At 43.5% G+C, this 17,232-nt stretch overlaps 1 protein-coding gene across 1 annotated transcript in view; it reads left to right on the top strand.

The window, feature by feature from the left end:
- The first annotated feature begins 334 nt into the window (after window positions 1–334).
- LOC137885482 (ankyrin-2-like) overlaps window positions 335–17,232 on the top strand; it is an 87,183-nt gene continuing 70,285 nt past the window's right edge. Inside the window, exon 1 of the mRNA XM_068727782.1 lies at window positions 335–772. Within this exon, the coding sequence (XP_068583883.1) occupies window positions 641–772 (132 nt within the window). The 5' untranslated portion in view covers window positions 335–640. The remainder of the gene's footprint in view (window positions 773–17,232) is intronic.

The raw sequence follows: 17,232 nt of genomic DNA, 5'->3' as shown, positions 1-17,232 counted from the left end.
GGATCAAGTGGAGTGGAGCTACTATTCTCAGTTGTAGTAAAAGATAAATGAATGCGCTGCGGCCGTATAATCCCTGTCTATTTTAAAAACAACACCACTATATGCAGATAAAAAACAATTGCGACGCTAAAACTAATTAGTCACATACAATCAATAAATCATTAAAAAAAATCCGCTTTACTGTTGCTCCTGGCCCGGTGTAAATCGTATTTTAGTAACTGGAGTGACAGAAAATACAGTTTTTCAGATTGATCGCCCTAACCAAGGTGCGTTTCCGAAGTTTCCGATTGTCCTTGAAGGCAGCAGTGATCCTGCGGAGTTTCGGGGAAGCGCATTTGAGGCGCGCTCACGTCACTACACATAAACACACACACGCGCGCGCAGGCTACAGCAACACACAACCGGGAGCATCCCTTGAACGGAGAGGGAGTTCTCGTTTCGGAAGAAATCTGGAAGAATCACAGCGCTATATTTTGTCACGTTTCATAACAGGACTGTGTGTGTGACGCCGCAGAATGATCCCGGGCCCCGCCGAGCCTTGGGGATTCTGAGGCCCCCCGCCGCAAGAGATCCACCTTGCACCGGCACAAGGACCCTCACTGACCGCGTCGCCTCCAGCAGCAGCACAGCCCGAGACAGAATGGCAAGTAGCCCCGAAGGAAGTCTCTCCAGGGGCGGCGGCTCCGACCGCGACTTGAAAATGGCCTCTTCGAGCAACACGTCCCCGGAGGGTGGACCTCCACCACCGCTGCACCAGAACCGCATACGGCAGGTGCGTGTCCGTCCGCAGCCCGCTCTCCCGCATCGGACTGGCCCAGTCAGTCAGCCGTGTAACGAAGCAGCCCAAACCGCTGCTGCTGATGCTGATGCTGGGCGTCCGTTTAGCGGAGAGCAGGTCAAAGGCGTTGCCGTGCTTTATTTTTAGCACATCAGCGACGGGTTTTCTGACAGATTTCATCGGATGTTGCATGAAATGGCTAGCTCACCAAAATGAGCAAGCAGGGGCAATTCCATCTGTTTTGATAAGTGACTTAGAGTCATTGGGAGTGTGATAATACCCAAATAGGCCAGACTTGCACTGTCACTAATACAGGCTGCAGTGAGGAGTGTTTACAACTTCACAGGCCTATCTATACCTTATGGAGGCTCACTGTTTACATGGACCATGTTACGCTTTACTGGTCAGAGGGTGAGCAGCCTACACAAAACATGACATATTGCAAATGGTTTGTCTAGTTCTGAATACTGGGCTGATTTTTAGCAGGCATACATGTGTAGATTAATAGCCATCTGTGTGAAATACACAAGCTTGCATGTTCACACACATTGCATATAAAGCCTGCAAGTGTGTGGTTCTTTTTCAGCATAATGCTTTGCAGGGTAGAGTGTGTGTGTGTGTGTGTGTGTGTGTGTGTGTGTGTGTGTGTGTGTGTGTGTGTGTGTGTGTGTCCACTATCTGCTCTCTCAGGTCACTCTTGGCCTGGGCTGGTTTATTCTTTCTGCCCTTGTGTGGACTGAAATTCTGATTATTACCATGCAGCTTCTTCCTCCTCCTGTCTTCTCATTTTCGTGTCAACAAAACAACTTCATCACATGTGAATGTATATGTGTTTTACTATGAACTATCTCATTGGTATCTATGAGTCTGTTTTCATGACTGTATGACATATAGAAAGAAAATGAATGTGAAGTGTTGTCCATCTATGGATCTGATTGTGTGTGTGTGTGTGTGTGTGTGTGTGTGTGTGTGTGTGTGTGTGTGTGTGTGTGTGTGTGTGTGCGCATGTGTGTGTGTGTGTGTGTGTGTGTGTGTGTGTGTGTGTGTGTGTGTGTGTGTGTGTGTGAGAGAGTGTGTGTTCACTGACAGTGAGTCAGGAGATAGATGGTGGATGGTCGTTTCCTGTCTCAGTGCACTCCCCAAAGCTAATGTGATTTCAGTAATGGACTGTAGTGCAACATATACACACTAGTGCACGCACACATTAGACACACACTGTAGTGTTCCACGTTTAGGGTGGGGCCTTTGAGCTCACACACTTGGATGCAATCGGGATATTTTTGTGTTTTTTTCAGCGTTGAGTAAAGCGGCACTGCTTAAACAGGTGTCGTTACTGTCCTTTGTTTGATGTGTTCTTAATATACACAGAGGGCAGAATAGCAGATTAGTCATAGGACTTTGAACTATCTTGATGTGCTCTATAATGAAAGTACAAAAGAGACATCTTCTTTGTTTCCATCCAAAAGTTCATAATTTCTGGGGGTTTTTTGGAGGCTAAACTAGTAAAAGAAATCACATTTAAAGGTAATCTTTGCACACAAACTATTACATTAACTGAGATCTGCATCCAAACCTATGCCGTTATAGTATATACCAGTATATCACATCGGCTGAACTTGGATATGCACGTCTCCTCAGCTGGGATCTTTTCTTCGGCAGCTTTCAGACATGGAAGCCCAGTTGCTCATTTGCTTGAAGGCGTCCTATTTACCACTTAGATTAAAGCTTTCTTTCTTTTGGCAGCTAGAATGTGAAGCCTGCTGCTTGTAACTGTTAAACGGCCACCTCACCCAGATCACAGAAAAATGCAGTATTTTCACTATATTCTCAAGTTGTTTATTTTTTACTCCACACCAGGCAGCCATCTCCGGATCTGAAAGGTGAAGCCAATGCAGAAGAACTTTAGCATTCTCTCTAATGGCCATCAGGGGGCGACTCCTCCGTTTTTTAAAAAGAAGTCAGATTGTATAGAAGTCTATGAGAAAATGACTCTACTTCTCTCTTGATTTATTCCCTCAGTAAACATTGTAAACATGAGTTTATGGTCTCAATGTCTAGTTTCAAGTCTTCTTCAATACAGCATGATGTTCATTTAGTAAATTATGGTCCATTTAGAGTCAAATAGACCATAAAGCAGGGTAAGCTTTAGGGCGGGGCTATCTCAGGATTGACCGGTCGCTACCACGGCACTGTCCGGTCTGGAAGTTGTCCGTGTTTTCGTCTTTCATCTTAAACCCTTTCACAGTGTGTTTTCAGTGGGGGAAAGTTGTAGTGGCAGCAGGACTCCACAACAAGCTGCCACAGCCCTCACATAACATTAGCTTATAAAGATGTTTTGGCTAACAAAGCAAACATTTACCTATTTACAAATCCAGCAGACACAGAGCAACATAACCATACATTTGTAGTCATGTTTCTGGCTATCTGACAATTGTAAGTCAGTCAGCTGGCTGCTACTCAGTCTCCAGTCTGAGGTTTGGTGCTGGGAAGGTAGCGCGAGATGGTTTTATCAGGGCTTTTTGTAGACATTCAGGTTAATGAAAGCAATGAGATTCAAGTAATTTTGGCTAAAGTAAAACTACAGCAATGAGCTAAGAGGCGAAGAGAGCTTTCAGAGTTGGGTTTCCGTGGGTCCACCACTGTGTGTTACCCCTTTCCCATTTACATGTAGTCATTTTGTTTGGTGTTATTGATTAACAGAGCTTTAAAGGTACTGATTGCACATGTGACATTATTGTTCCTTTTTAAAGTAATGGTAGTACTCCCAAAGGTAGACTTTCTCTATCTTCTTCTGAGTGTGTAGTTGCATCTAGCTCTGTAGATCGTTTGTGTTTTATTTGTAGAAAACAATAAAAAAGGTTATAATAACCTGGTTTCTTGGGATAACCCTTTTTTGGGATAGTTTTTTACTTTTTCCTACCTGTGACAGAAAACACCTCACAACGAAAATTGTTCACAGCAATATGTCACCCTGAGTAAACAGGACGATGTTTCTAGGAAGACACAATGTTGTATCACCACTGAATATCTCACAATCTTTGCAAATAACTACATGTATGGCTTGATGTCAGTATTTGTTTGTGGTTTGGGGGAAGTGAGCTAACGGACGCCCTGTGATGGAAACATGAACTGATATTTGAAGTGTAAATGGAATAAACCTGATGGAACTTACATTGAGATAGTGCTGAATACAGCAACAACAGATCTACGCATGTGAGGCAAAAAGAGAACATGGAAAAACAGACGCAAAGTGATGCAAGTCTCTTGCAGGTCTAAAAATACCCGCCCGTCTCTGTTGTGATTGTCCCGGAGAAAAATAGCTTGTTCCAAGCCAAGTGGCTGGGAGTCCATGCCAGTGTGCTCACTGAACCCGTGTCACTGGGTATTTACTCTCCGCTCCGGGCTGGTGCTGAGCGATTGCTTCCCCACAGTGTGCTCTCTCCTCCATCTGAACAATAAAGAGACTGCGTCATAACTTGCCAACCCCTCTGCCTGTGCCAGTCTACTTTCCTGTGGTTGAAGAGTGGATACTTAAGAGAGCTCAGTTTGCTGAGGTCAATTCAGGACTGGATTTAATGTCCACTGCAGTCTGATGATGGTAATTGAAATCTTTCCACCTCCAGGCTTCAGTTGAGACATGCTGGCATCTTTTTTAGATAGACGCTCTTAGAGATAAGCTTGAATCCTCCAGAATACAATCTCCAAACACAAATGTCGTAAATGTCCTTATGTAGAGATGACTTGTATTAAGGAATTAGACAATTTGACCCTTTTCATACCCACCTTTGTGGGCAGATCTCTTTTCACCATCATCCCCTCTCTCCCTTCATTTTACACCTTTTCCTGCCTTTCATTTACCACATTCCTTCCCCACTTTCTTTTCAGTTTGCCATCCATCTTTCCTCCTCCAGAGCCTCATTTCCTCTCACTGCCTTCAACTGGTCTGTCACTCCTGTTTATCTCTCATTTCCCTCCAAAATACCTCCCTCCCTGCATCCTCCCTGCCACGTGGTCCTTACACTAAGATCCCGATGTGCCAGGAGGTCAGATTTCACTGCAGCATGGACGTTTTCATCCCTCTCTTTTGTGCTTCTCTGTCTGTGTCTCTCCTGCCTCTCCGGGTCTGCCTGTCTGTCTGTCTGTCTGTCTTTGTCCACTGGGAGTGGTATGATGGGATTCTGCAGGAAGGGAGTCCTAATGGAGCCATGGCCTTCATTACATTACCTCTGAACAGCCACACACACACCCACACACACACACACACACAGACACAGACACAGACACATAACCATAGCTGTCTTCCCATGCATGATGTCCAGGAGTGTTTGACCAATTGGGGTTTCCTTGGGCGCAGTTATTCAGGCTGTATACATGTGCAAACACCCAAACACAACCACACGTACAACATTACATAGCTGTATTTACTGGAGCTGTTAGAGCACTCGTCTGGTTAGAAGTGCTTACACAAATAGACCTCTGAATGACCGCAAGTCAACCACTCCAGTACCTCCACGGATTTACCAAATGCCATTAAGAATTAATCTTGGTTTCCTGTGAAATACCTGCTTGGTGCTGCATCATTGTGTGCTGTAGTTTGGCATGATTTAGCAAGATATGTCAACAATCCCACTCTCGATATAGCAGCAACATCATCACCAGAAACACTTGTTGGTCATGCCGAAATGACCCAAAAAGTAGATATTTTCATTATCGAGTAATTTGCAGATTAGTTAATCAGTTATTCATCAGTTGTTACTCAAATGTCTTGTTTTGTTCAATTCACAGTTCGAAACCCAATGAGATTCAATGGTATAAAGGTGAGAGAAGCGGCAAATCCTCACATTTCAGTCGCTGGAAGCAGCAAATTCTTGGCATTTTGCTTTAACAACTATTTGATTATCAAAAATAATACATTTTCTCTATTGAGCAACTAATTGATGAATCAACTAATCATTTCAGCTCTGATCTTACTCTGTTGTTCCGGACCATGTCTATCCACCTCAAGAGAGTGACCATATTTGGCATGATAATCTCGGTTCCCAAATACCAAGCGGCCACTCTGTCGACCGCCTCTGATGCAATATACAAGCAACGAGTCACATGATGTTATCTATGGGTTTTCCATTCTGTGTAATGGTGATAGGGTGCTTCAGAAAAGCATTGGTATTCCTGTCGCGAATCCAAAATCCATGCCGACCATCAGCACGTCTATATTTGGGTACAAACGGCGTCTCGACACTGTATCCTGTCCTGTCCTTCTGTACCCGTCATGATATACCTCATAACTAGTAGGTGCGGCCCATATACATCTGACACCATCTCCCCCACTGCCCTATTGCACCCTGACGGATGTTTGAAGGGCAGAGATTGCATCACTCGATGAGTCATAGTTCGTCATCAGTGCCATCATTGCCATCATTGCCATAGTTGCGTTTGTCTCGTTAAGGTGAAAGCCCGTTCATCAAAAGAACACAGGCAAAGTCAAAGAGTGACAAAAAACCCTGAAGAGAGAGGACGCAATTCCTCGAGATTACTGCATTAACTGGCCCACAGCTGCAGGACATAATGAATACAAGCTAGATTAGTGAAATGCATCCTCAGGAGAGGAAGCATGTAGGAGGATTTTGTCTTAAGATGCATCCTTTGCTCTATACAGAGGGCAGCTGTTGTTTGGACTGAGGGCAGCGGGAGGCATTTCAACGTTAATTATTCATTATGGCCTTGTAACTGTGTTTCCCGTCAGAAAGAGGGGGAGAGGGGGGGAGAGAGAGAGAGAGAGAGAGGAAGGAGGGTGTGGTGGCTGATCAATGGACTTCTTAGAAGAACATCTTCATGTGAATGTGTTTTCCAGCTCTCGTCTGCTCCTTAACCCTCCTCTCCTTTCCTCTCCTTTCCTCTCCTTTCCTCTCCTCTCCTCTCCTCTCCTCTCCTCTCCCACACACAAACACATTATGCCTGCAAAACTGCAGACCGTTTTTTTGCCACATGCTGAGGGAAGATGCCGCCATGCAATTTATAAACTCCTGCAGTTGGAGAATTAGAAGAGTGCAGTTTACCTTTTAAAACCACCATGTTTTAAGCCCACACTCTTATTAGATGTAAATCTGGGATTTGGGTTACTTTTATCATGTCATCATGTTTGGCTTTTGCCCAAAACGGAACAAAAAAATGTGACCGCTAATTAAATGTTCATACTGGATCATTCTATCTATTTCTCTCTCTCTGTCTCTCTCAGTGTTTTTCTATGTCGGTCTCTCTGACTAATTCACTGCCGGGTTATTCTCTCTCTCTCTCTCTCTCTCTCTCTCTCTCTCTCTCTCTCTCTCGGCATCCGACAGCATCACTCAGCATTCTGGTACGAATTTTAGGTCACAGTCTTCATTATTCATCGCAAATTCGACTCGGAGACGAAATCCGTTTCTGCCTCAGTAGCCGCTGTCATCTGACGCTGGATGAGATCAGCGGTTGGCTGGAAATACATTTTCTGCAAAATGTTTCAGCACGTGAGCAGTGGGTCAGAGTGGGTAAAACAGAAACTGTTTGCGGATTCCAAATGCATGCAGCATTCGAGGCCTGTGTTTCTCAGCGATGTGGTCTGGAGATTCACAAAAGTCAGATATCAATTTAGGTTGCTTTTAGTCAATTCAGTTAAAGAGTAATTTGTGTTGTGCTGTTGTTAACGCGTGGCCTGCGTGCAAATCTACGGGATCCTACAGCCTGAAAAACTGCTCCTGTGCTCCAATAAATGAACTGCTTCTTCACAAACTTCTTACTCCCTTCTGATGTCCGTAACGCACACTGATACCAGGGTATTGATGTCACTTAGTATCGATAGCATCTGCAGTGGGACAGCAGCTCGACTGGTAGTTTATTTTCCAGGGGTCTCTCTCTCATCTCATTAATGGGAACGGCGAACTGACGTCACCTCTTCCCGAGGGACTTGGGCAGCACTTCAAAGAGGGGAAAAAAGGGAAAGGGAAAACCGTTAATTAGTATGACGGCCATTCACAAGGCGGCAGGTATCATACCGACGAGAGAAGCCGTGGATTTGTTTCAGCACCTCATAAACCTGAATTTACGGTAATTGACTGCTTACCCTGCATTTCTCGATTCTTCTAGAGTCCTCATGTTGAAGGCTGTGGTCTAATGTAGCAAAAAGTAATCAGTTAATGTGGCGCTGCCGTCTGCCCTGGAGGGCTGGGGAAGGGGGTCGCTAGTGTAGCAGCAACACCGAGGGCTGATTGGAGCAGGTGGGGAATCAGATGTTTGTTGGCGTGTAGACTTCACTCGCCACAGGGCGTGGTCCCTCCCTCCCTCCAGTCGTCTTACTCTCTGGGCAGTATCATGTGACTGCATCAAGGTTATACGTCCCATCAATGCATCCTTTTTTCCATCCCTTCTCATTCCCCCCCCCGCGCGCGCCTACACCAACGTCTCGGTGCCATTACTCACTATAGTTGGGTGTGGTTCGATCTGGATTCTTAACCGCCTGCTTCGTCCACTCGCTATTAGATTTGTTTCTGTGTGATTTGGTTTTGCGAGAAACAGGAGACTGTATCTGTGTGTTGTGTACTTTATGGTTCTGACCTTTCTCAAGCAGTAAAAGATGCAATATGACTTGACATTTTAACCGTACAGTGAGCCGACCCCTTACCGTCCCTGCTCAGTGTTTTGTTTCGCTCTTCACGAGCAAGCCAGACGTCATTTACAGACCACCAATTTCGACATTACCAATATTTACACTCAGTTGTTATTCCTATTGATTATATTGTTTGTAGAGGAGTCTAAACAGAAAGATTCTAAATTTTCTGTTTAGACTCCTCTTTTCTTCTTTTCAACTGCTGTCCAAGCACAAACTCACCAATTGCATTAAGAACAGCTTCAACTGGAAACTATCTATGTATGTTAGAATTAGATTTAGAATATAGGAACATGACGCTTTTTGGCATCAGACAGGTAGTAAAACTGCGATGTTAATTTTCTCATGTTACAGTCACGTGATGCAGGGTTCAACTGCAGTTTAGAATCAATATCCTGAAGGGAAAGTGTGTGTGTGTGTGTGTGTGTGTGTGTGTGTGTGTGTGTGTGTGTGTTTTACAGTTTATTAGGGTAGCTTAAAGATGGGAAGCAAATAGGAAACAATCTCCAAAGCTCCAAAATACACCTACGAGCATATATGTTCAGAAAGTAATCATTGTGTTTTGTTTGTTTAATCCAAGCACAGACTGAAATGTAAAAAAGGACAAGTTGTGGATTTATGGGGGGTTGTATACTGGAGAGAGAAATATTTATATTAAAATATTTCTCTCTCCAGCCGCTGTTCCTTGGAACTATTCTTTTCGGCCTTGACGTCTCTGTAACATTTCAGTCAACTTAACTATTCAGACCTGAACTTTCTCCAGAAGAGACTGTGCAGTGGACCTTGTGAGAAGTCCTGTGCGAGAGTTTTCTTGGCCAGCATCTCGTGGCTTTTTGACGAACTCATTCAGCGATGCACTTGTGTTGATGTTAATAGAAAATGAAAGCGTGGGAGGTAGCTGGGTCTCTTTGGCTTTGGCCTTCCAGCCCACTGTATTTCCCTCTAGTCCAGTGGCTGTTGGTAAAGCACTCTGGATTTAGGCCTTCGGCTGTGTTCCCAGGAAGATCTGTTACTCACACACTTGCTTACCAGGTTAACAGAAGCCTAATGCATCACTTAAACCAAACAGATGTAAGCACTAATGCAAACTAGCGTTTCTCAGAGTGGAGCAGGGTGGGTTTGAAAATTGTGGTCATAAAAAATGCATGAGCTTCTAGAAATGAGTCATCTGAATCAGAATGATCCTCCCTGCATTAAATCTCTGATGCATTATATGCTGCCAGACACTCCAGAACTCCACGAGTCAGCTCTATGGCTCCATTAGCAGGCAGACAAATAATAAACAACAACAGCGGCGGCAACCACCATAGAAATACCAGCGAAAACAAATAAGGTAGTGGCTCCAAGGAGCACAGAGACGAGTTAGAGCAGCGGTCGGCAATCTTACTTGTCATTAAGTGCCGTTGTTGATGTTCTTGTTAATACGTTTGCCATATCAATGTTGAGGTTATGGTTTCAGTCTTTAAGATTTCAGTCCTGGTTAAGATAAGCAGTCAGGAGTTTTGGACTGGGTCCGAAATTCCATACTTACATGCTATTTTTCAGAATTTCCAAAAACTGTAATACAGCATTTTTGTCCACAAATGTTGCCACAGATGCCTAGTTAGTAATATTGCAAATATATAAATATTGGAATACTTTTGTTTAGTTATTTAAACCAACAATTTTCAGGATTGCCACGTCAACATTAATTTGACACAACATCCACATTTTCAATACCCAACTGATCTGTGATATTATTCCATCCATATATTCAACATGCATCGCCACATTTAAATAAAAATAATAATTAAAAATGTCATAATATGGACATAGAAGAAGTTCATCAGCAATAAACATAACAAATTCTGCGAATAAGGCAACGAGAACTAGCCAATCAGAGGCAGAGAAGGGCGGGTCTTTGTAGAATGCGGGTGGGGGAAGAAATCAAATCAAGCTGCGTAAATAACAGGCGGCCAATGGACATGCGGATGAGAGGGCACTTCTTTTTACAAAAGAACTCTCTTGCACACTTATTGTGTTACTTCCCCCTGAGTTAGAGAAACACACCAGTGGCTTTGTATGTTTTAGCTAATTTTGTGCGAATTATGTAATTTCCATTACAGCTAATTGTTTTCCAAGGAATAATGCAGTTCTCCCACACAGGCAGCTACTTTAAGTTCATAATGAGTATGATATGAGATAAAGTTGCAGATACAATCAAGTTGTGAATAAGCAGTCCATCACAGTGAACATTTATTGTAAAATACATTTCCTTTGCCTGATAATGGAGATGAGAGCAAGCGCTGAATACAGACGTATCGCATTATGTGTTGTGGGAAAATCAGCACAAAAGACCAAGAGTGAACATGGACATTGTGAAACATGTTAATTTGGTCATATCTTTCAAGCTGTAATCATCTTTTTTGCATTTAATGAACATGACGCACATGGTAGCGCACACACCAAACCTGCATACCGTACACATCCACTGTCAGTTTGAAGCACGTGAACAGGCACGGGTCCTAATGGGACCATATAAAAGCCTTTGGATCTATAAAATGAAAAGCAGACCATTAACCCCTCCCTATGAACGAGGTCCACTAAAACAATAGAAACAAGAGCCCACATCAGCTCTCTATGGAGCGCCCTCTCAATGTAATCTGACTCCTAAATGGACACAAACACACACACACACGCACACACTTATTTGGTATAATGTATTCTCCTCATTATCTTGTATGAGTGATGGAAGGGATCAATGCAGGTCATTGATCAGCCGTTGCTGACGCATATACACTGAAAAGTTAGTGGAATAGTATTAATAAAGGCATAATATGTTTACACACACACACACACACACACACACACAGCAATAACAACATTACTGGAAGAACACTGTTTCAGGCTCAATAAGCGCTGATCAATAAGCGTATAGATTTTGTCTGTTATAGCTGAAACTCTAGAAGTATACAGTGTACAGCAGTTGGCACTTTTTGAAGAGATAGGCATGCATTGTAGAGTTTATACTGTATGTTATGGGGAAGGTTTTCTGCGCGTTTGTTTTTGATTTTCAGGTCTTTGAAACAGTATGAGTTATATAATACAGACATAGATGATAATTTGTGTAGGAAGCAAGATGTAAAACTCAAAACGACAACTTCAAAATGTATTAAAGGACTTGTACATATAGTAAAGATAATCCATGGACTCATATAGACTCAATAGAGAGTCATTTCAAGACTCTGTTCCAGTCATTTTGTTTAGCATAGTCACACTTTGGCTTGCCTTTTGAAGCACTGTTGGAAAGCTCTGCTGTGCTTGGTAACAATGTGAGTAGGCCCGAGTAAAAGAAAAAAAAATCTTTAATTAATTCAATGTATATAAATACAATATCCAAAGTTTATTTAATCTTGAATTAATATTTGAATTGATTAACAATCCTGGAAAAGATGTTTGTTGTTGTTGTGAATGTCAGTATCATAGAATAATGATCCAAAGAAATCAGAAGTAGATTATTTTTTTACAGTTATCACCGAAATATTGTTCTATTATTCCTTCTATCTATTGATCAAAGATCGTTTGCCTTATTCTCCGTTCCCCCAGCAGAGGGTGCTAGAGGAGCAGAGTACATCCACAGAAACGTTCAAACAGCATCATTATGGACGGGAGTGTCTGTGTGCGGAGCATTGTTAGACAGCGTTTCACAGTATGGAGTGATTCAGCAGATCTGTCCCATCCGCTAGCAGAAAGGGACGTCGCTGATGTTGTTATTGTTGGTGACTGAGTCCGTGAAAACACATCAGGCCGAAATGTGTGAACAGAAATAGAGGTGTGAGATAGTGCCCCTGTCCCTGGTGCTGAAATTTCAAACTCCTGACATTAGCCGCAATGACAGAGCGGAGACCTTGACACCCGTCTGCTGGTGGTGGACACACACACACACACACACATGCATGCACTGTCAAATCATATTCCATTAGACACCAGTAACGACGGTGCAGTGCAGTTGACCGACCCCCCCCCCCCCCCCGTGCAGGGGGAAGCCTTTAACTTGCAGGTGACTGGGAGACACTGCTCTGCGCTCACTGCTCGCTGGTCCCCCTCTGGAGCAAGTGGTGTGTCCTGTCTTCTCTGCCTGCTCACAGAAGGACAACCTGTACCAGACTTCACCCTCTCTCTTCCTCCCCATTCTCCCCAACTCTGCATTATTCTTTGACGTATTTAATCAACTTTAAAAATGTTTGCCCTCTTTATATCCCCTATTTCCTCACTTTCCCCTGTTCTGTTTTTTTTCTTCTTTTAACAACAGACAGGCACACAAGAAGGCCATCGGTATCTTTTGTAGTCCTCGTTTCCGTTACCATGTAAGTGCACAAATCCTAACGTCCCCAAAAAGTTTAGCCTTTAACTTAATCTGGGAAATAGCCAGAAGATATAGAAAGTAACAAACTGCAGATGACGTTGCTTAAAGGAGCAATATACGAAATTCAGAGCATTAATGTAGCAGCAGACAACTATCATGTAAAGATATAAAGGAGTAACATTTACCTGAGCAGAGAATGAAGTCATTGTCCCTCTGTGTGTGGTGCTATCAGAGCTTTTCCTTGCTTTGTTAACATAGCCGAGCGTAGGCTTTCAGTGCATGTGAGTGCATGTAAGTGTGCCCCACTGGCTAGCTCACAGCCGCTGCTCTGCACTCATGCGGCAACCTCGAGTTCTGCAGAGTGAAGCCAATGCGGAAGTTTCTTAAAACTTGCATTTTCTCTATTGACCAGCAGGAAGTGACTCCTCTGTTTGCAAAAAGAAGTCAAATTGTATAGAAGTATATGAAAAATGATACCTCAGTAAACATTGTAAACATGAGTTTATGGTCTCAATCCCTAGTTTTAAGTCTTCTTCAATACAGCATGATGTTCATTTAGTAAATTATGATCCAGTTTAGAGTCAAATAGGCCATAAAGCTGGGTATGCTTTAGGGCGGGCTTACTGTGATTGACAGGTCGCTGCCGCTACCAGAGACGTATACAGCGTCTCTACGTCACTCCTCCGCATTCCAAATATGGTAAATTCCGTAAACCAAGATGGCGACCGTGAAATCGCCGAACTCGTGGCTTCAAAACGACAGTCCACAAACCAATGTGTGACGTCACGACGACTACGTCCACTTCTTATATACAGTCTATGTCTGCACTGCTTATATGGCGGTTACAGCTGATAACGCCGTCCCGACCGACGGCATCGTCGCCGAAGCGTAGCACCCACCCTCTGGTTCCCCCTCAGGTTAACACTGATAACCGTCAGCACGTTTGCCTTAGTTTGCGCTGTTAGCACCGTTAGCTGTGAGCAGCCAGCTAAACCGTTGACATGTTGAGAGCTGTTTAGCATTAGATTGGGCATTAGATATAATGCCCCAATTCTGTCAGTGTCCCTCAGATCCATGGGGGTTATCTTTTCTGATGCTGCCACTGGGGGCACCAACACTGGATCATTCTACACAAACGGCTTTACTGTAATATTCACCTCATTTCCAATGTTTTCTTTTACTGTCCCCTTCTGATCCCTCCCACCCCCCCTCCTTTTCACCCATTAACCTTTCCCTCTCCTCGTGTGTCCCTCCTTTCCCTCAGGACAGAGTGCATTTTACAGCAGGAGAGTAGCCGTGGCTGTCAGCTGGCTTTTTGGCATGCAGCCTCCCTAAACCCCTTACACAATGAATACTTTCCTGTGACTGTAGCTCACATACACACATTATCACTCACATGCATGCATGTGCACATGCTCACACACACTCACAAACACACACACACACACACACACACACACACACACACACACACACACACACACACCAACATGCTTTGTAGCCACATCTGTTCACATAGAGTAGGGTTTTCACTTACATCTGGACTGGGTCATTCCCTGTGTGTGTGTGTGTGTGTGTGTGTGTGTGTGTGTGTGTGTGTGTGTGTGTGTGTGTGTGTGAGAGAGAGAGAGAGAGTGTGTTGGGACATGTAGGGAGTAAGCGGCTGGGTCTGACTCTCATCATTCAGCAACTCTTTTCAGTCATCATCTTACTCTCTCATATTTGGCGCACATGAATGTGAATGGTTGATTTTCAATTAGCTTGTATGGACATGTGGACCTCTGAGTGATTTTGTGTGAGAACGTGGAAATCCAGTAGCTGCTTCCTGGCTTGATGCGGAGGGACAAAGGGCTGATTCTCCTCCGGATCTGTCTCCTAAGAGGAAAGAAGACTGAACGGGATTATTTTCAGAGTCAATTCATGATTTGGGGGATTTTTTTTTCAGTTCAGGAGGATTTCTTTTAACTATTTGGAACACAGATATCTTTCCCGGAAAGTTACTTTTTTAATGTAACTTAGCAAGTGTTAACACTGCACGAGGCTTACTTATTTATTTAAATTCATACAATAAAACACAGTTATTTGTTTTTTTTTGGCATCTGCATAGGTTAGGTGCATGTGTGGTTCTTAGTATTCGTTGAGGACGTATGAAAGTCAACAAAGTGAAACTTTAGCACAAAGTGAAACGTTTGGTTTTTTTGAGAGAGAGAGAAAGAGGTAGAAAGGTGACGTCATGGCCCATGCTGCGGCACACCTGAAGAAAGCCCGCGAGCTTGAGGCAAATCCCGAGTACAGAGCTCTACAGAAAGCCAAGGAGAGGAGGAGACGGCAGCGTGAGAAAGCCGAGCGAAGGCGGCAGGTAAAACGCACACAATCCTCTGACAAAATCACACTTGCAAGATTGTGTCGTGTTTCGTGCTTCTCACCATTTTTTAATCGCACATGCTCTTGTGGGTTTAAGATTATACAGTAAGCGTTGGCGGTAGGGCATTGTGTGTGAGAGAGGGTCTGTAGGGGGGTTACCCAGATGTGGATGTGACCGTCCAGTTGGCTGCTGTTCTCCCAGATGATTTATCATTTACTGTGAGGGAGATGGATGATGATGGAGTAGATGACAGATGTGAGAAGGGCTCAGAGGGAGGTCACATGCGGGTGGTATCAGACTTTGGTATATGACCTTTTGGTAAAATATTTGAGATACAATAATATGTTGGTATAAAGGACAAAGTCATGGAGATTGAAGAAAAGAAAGTAATGGACACAGTGGAGTCAAAGAAATGCTGGAGCCGAGTCTATTAATTCTACATAGTCCGTCAAAATGTAAATATTTTTTTACTTCAAGTCTACTTTCTTCCGTTTTCCACGCACATAATTAAAGTGATTGTCTGTTTGATGCTCCCAAAACACAATACTGTGCCTCAAACCTTAAAGGGACAGTTCAACCCAAAATCAAACACACATATTTCCCCTCTTATTTGTAGTGGTATTTATCAATCTTCATTGTTTTGGTGTGAGTTGCCTAGTTTTAGAGATATCGGCCATCAAGATGTCTGCCTTCTATCTTATGTAATGGGACTATGGCATGCGCCTTGTGGTGCTCAAAGAGGCAAAATAAAATGCATTTGAAAAACAGCAATGTCTCGTGAAAGAACTCATGACCCGGTTACTCAATCAACAGACCTTGCTGTGAGAAGTTCTATGAAGGAAAAAATATCAGAAAATTGTTTTTGGGGTGAACTGTCCCTTTTAAGTAATCACTTAACATTGTACATCACATTGCCTCACGTGAAGTTCCATTAAAGAGTTAAACCAACATTCTAACTGATGCCTGCCAGCCAATCAGATGTACAACTAATCGTTGGGAAAGCAGTGTCTAATCTTCTTAAAATAGTTAGTAATAGTAATAGTTAGTCTCTCGAGAAATGACCTCTGAAGACATCAATTGGCTTAAGTTTCAGTGAAAGACACTGCCACACACTCTTAATTTGGATCGACCCTGCATTTAACACTAAAACTTGCCCCAATCAAATAAATAGTGTGTGTGTGCTTTATGTCATCATGCAGGCCATGACAATAGTAACAAAATACCATTAGTGGCCTCGTGTACAAATAAATTGCAGTTGCTAATTAGTTATTTATGATACTGAGTTGGACACTGTACAGTGTATAATCCAGTATCCTCCGGTACATGAACGACTGCGGGTCAAATCCTTTAGAGATGCAGAGATTACAGCTGGTTCTCAATCAATCCAATCTCATGTTTGTGTGTGCGTTGTCTTGGCAGAGTGACCAACGAGACAGCGAAAGCAGACGTGACGTGATGAAAAACATCCCGCAACATAGACGGACCATTACGAAACATACATGGTTGCAAGTCTTTTAGGATGTGCATTTTTATTATAATCTGAAGAGGCGTATACATTTATATACCACTATCAGGCTTGTCTACACATCGGACATTTGTTTTACATTCTCCGAAAGATGAACAACGTTTTCAGAGGTCTGTGTAAGGTGATCTGAGTACTGTGTTCGGACTCAACTTCCGTTCCGGCTCAAACCCAGCTGTCATGGACTCCAACCTCGAGTACTCACAGCAAGGGGTTGTGGTCTTCTTTGGAGAGCGGGTCTGGGAAGGTAAAAATAGCCAAGGCGGGAGAGGCAGCGAGGGTTCAGGGAGAGCTGGAGGAATAGTAGGCAGGACTGGGCCTTGGCAGAGGTATCCAAGACTGAGGAGTCTTTTGCTGGGCGAGGGATAAAGAGGCACCGAGAGGAGGGAAGATTGGTGGTAATAGTGAACTAAGTGAGATCTGGCAGGAGGCATGGACAAATGTAATGGATTGCAAGATTGATTGATGCGGCCAAATGTCAGGGAAGTGGGCTGGAAAGGCTTTTACCTAAGGACGCAAAGTGAGAAGCTGCAAGGATTGGACCATAGACCACCATACAGTGAGCGAAGAAAGGCCGCAGTTT

This window comes from Cebidichthys violaceus, unplaced genomic scaffold (genome assembly GCF_023349555.1).
Source record: "Cebidichthys violaceus isolate CVI_PGR_0920_01 unplaced genomic scaffold, fCebVio1.0.p SCAF_4, whole genome shotgun sequence".
Classification (NCBI taxonomy): Eukaryota; Metazoa; Chordata; class Actinopteri; order Perciformes; family Stichaeidae; genus Cebidichthys; species Cebidichthys violaceus.
This window is presented reverse-complemented; position numbering and strand designations above follow the sequence as displayed.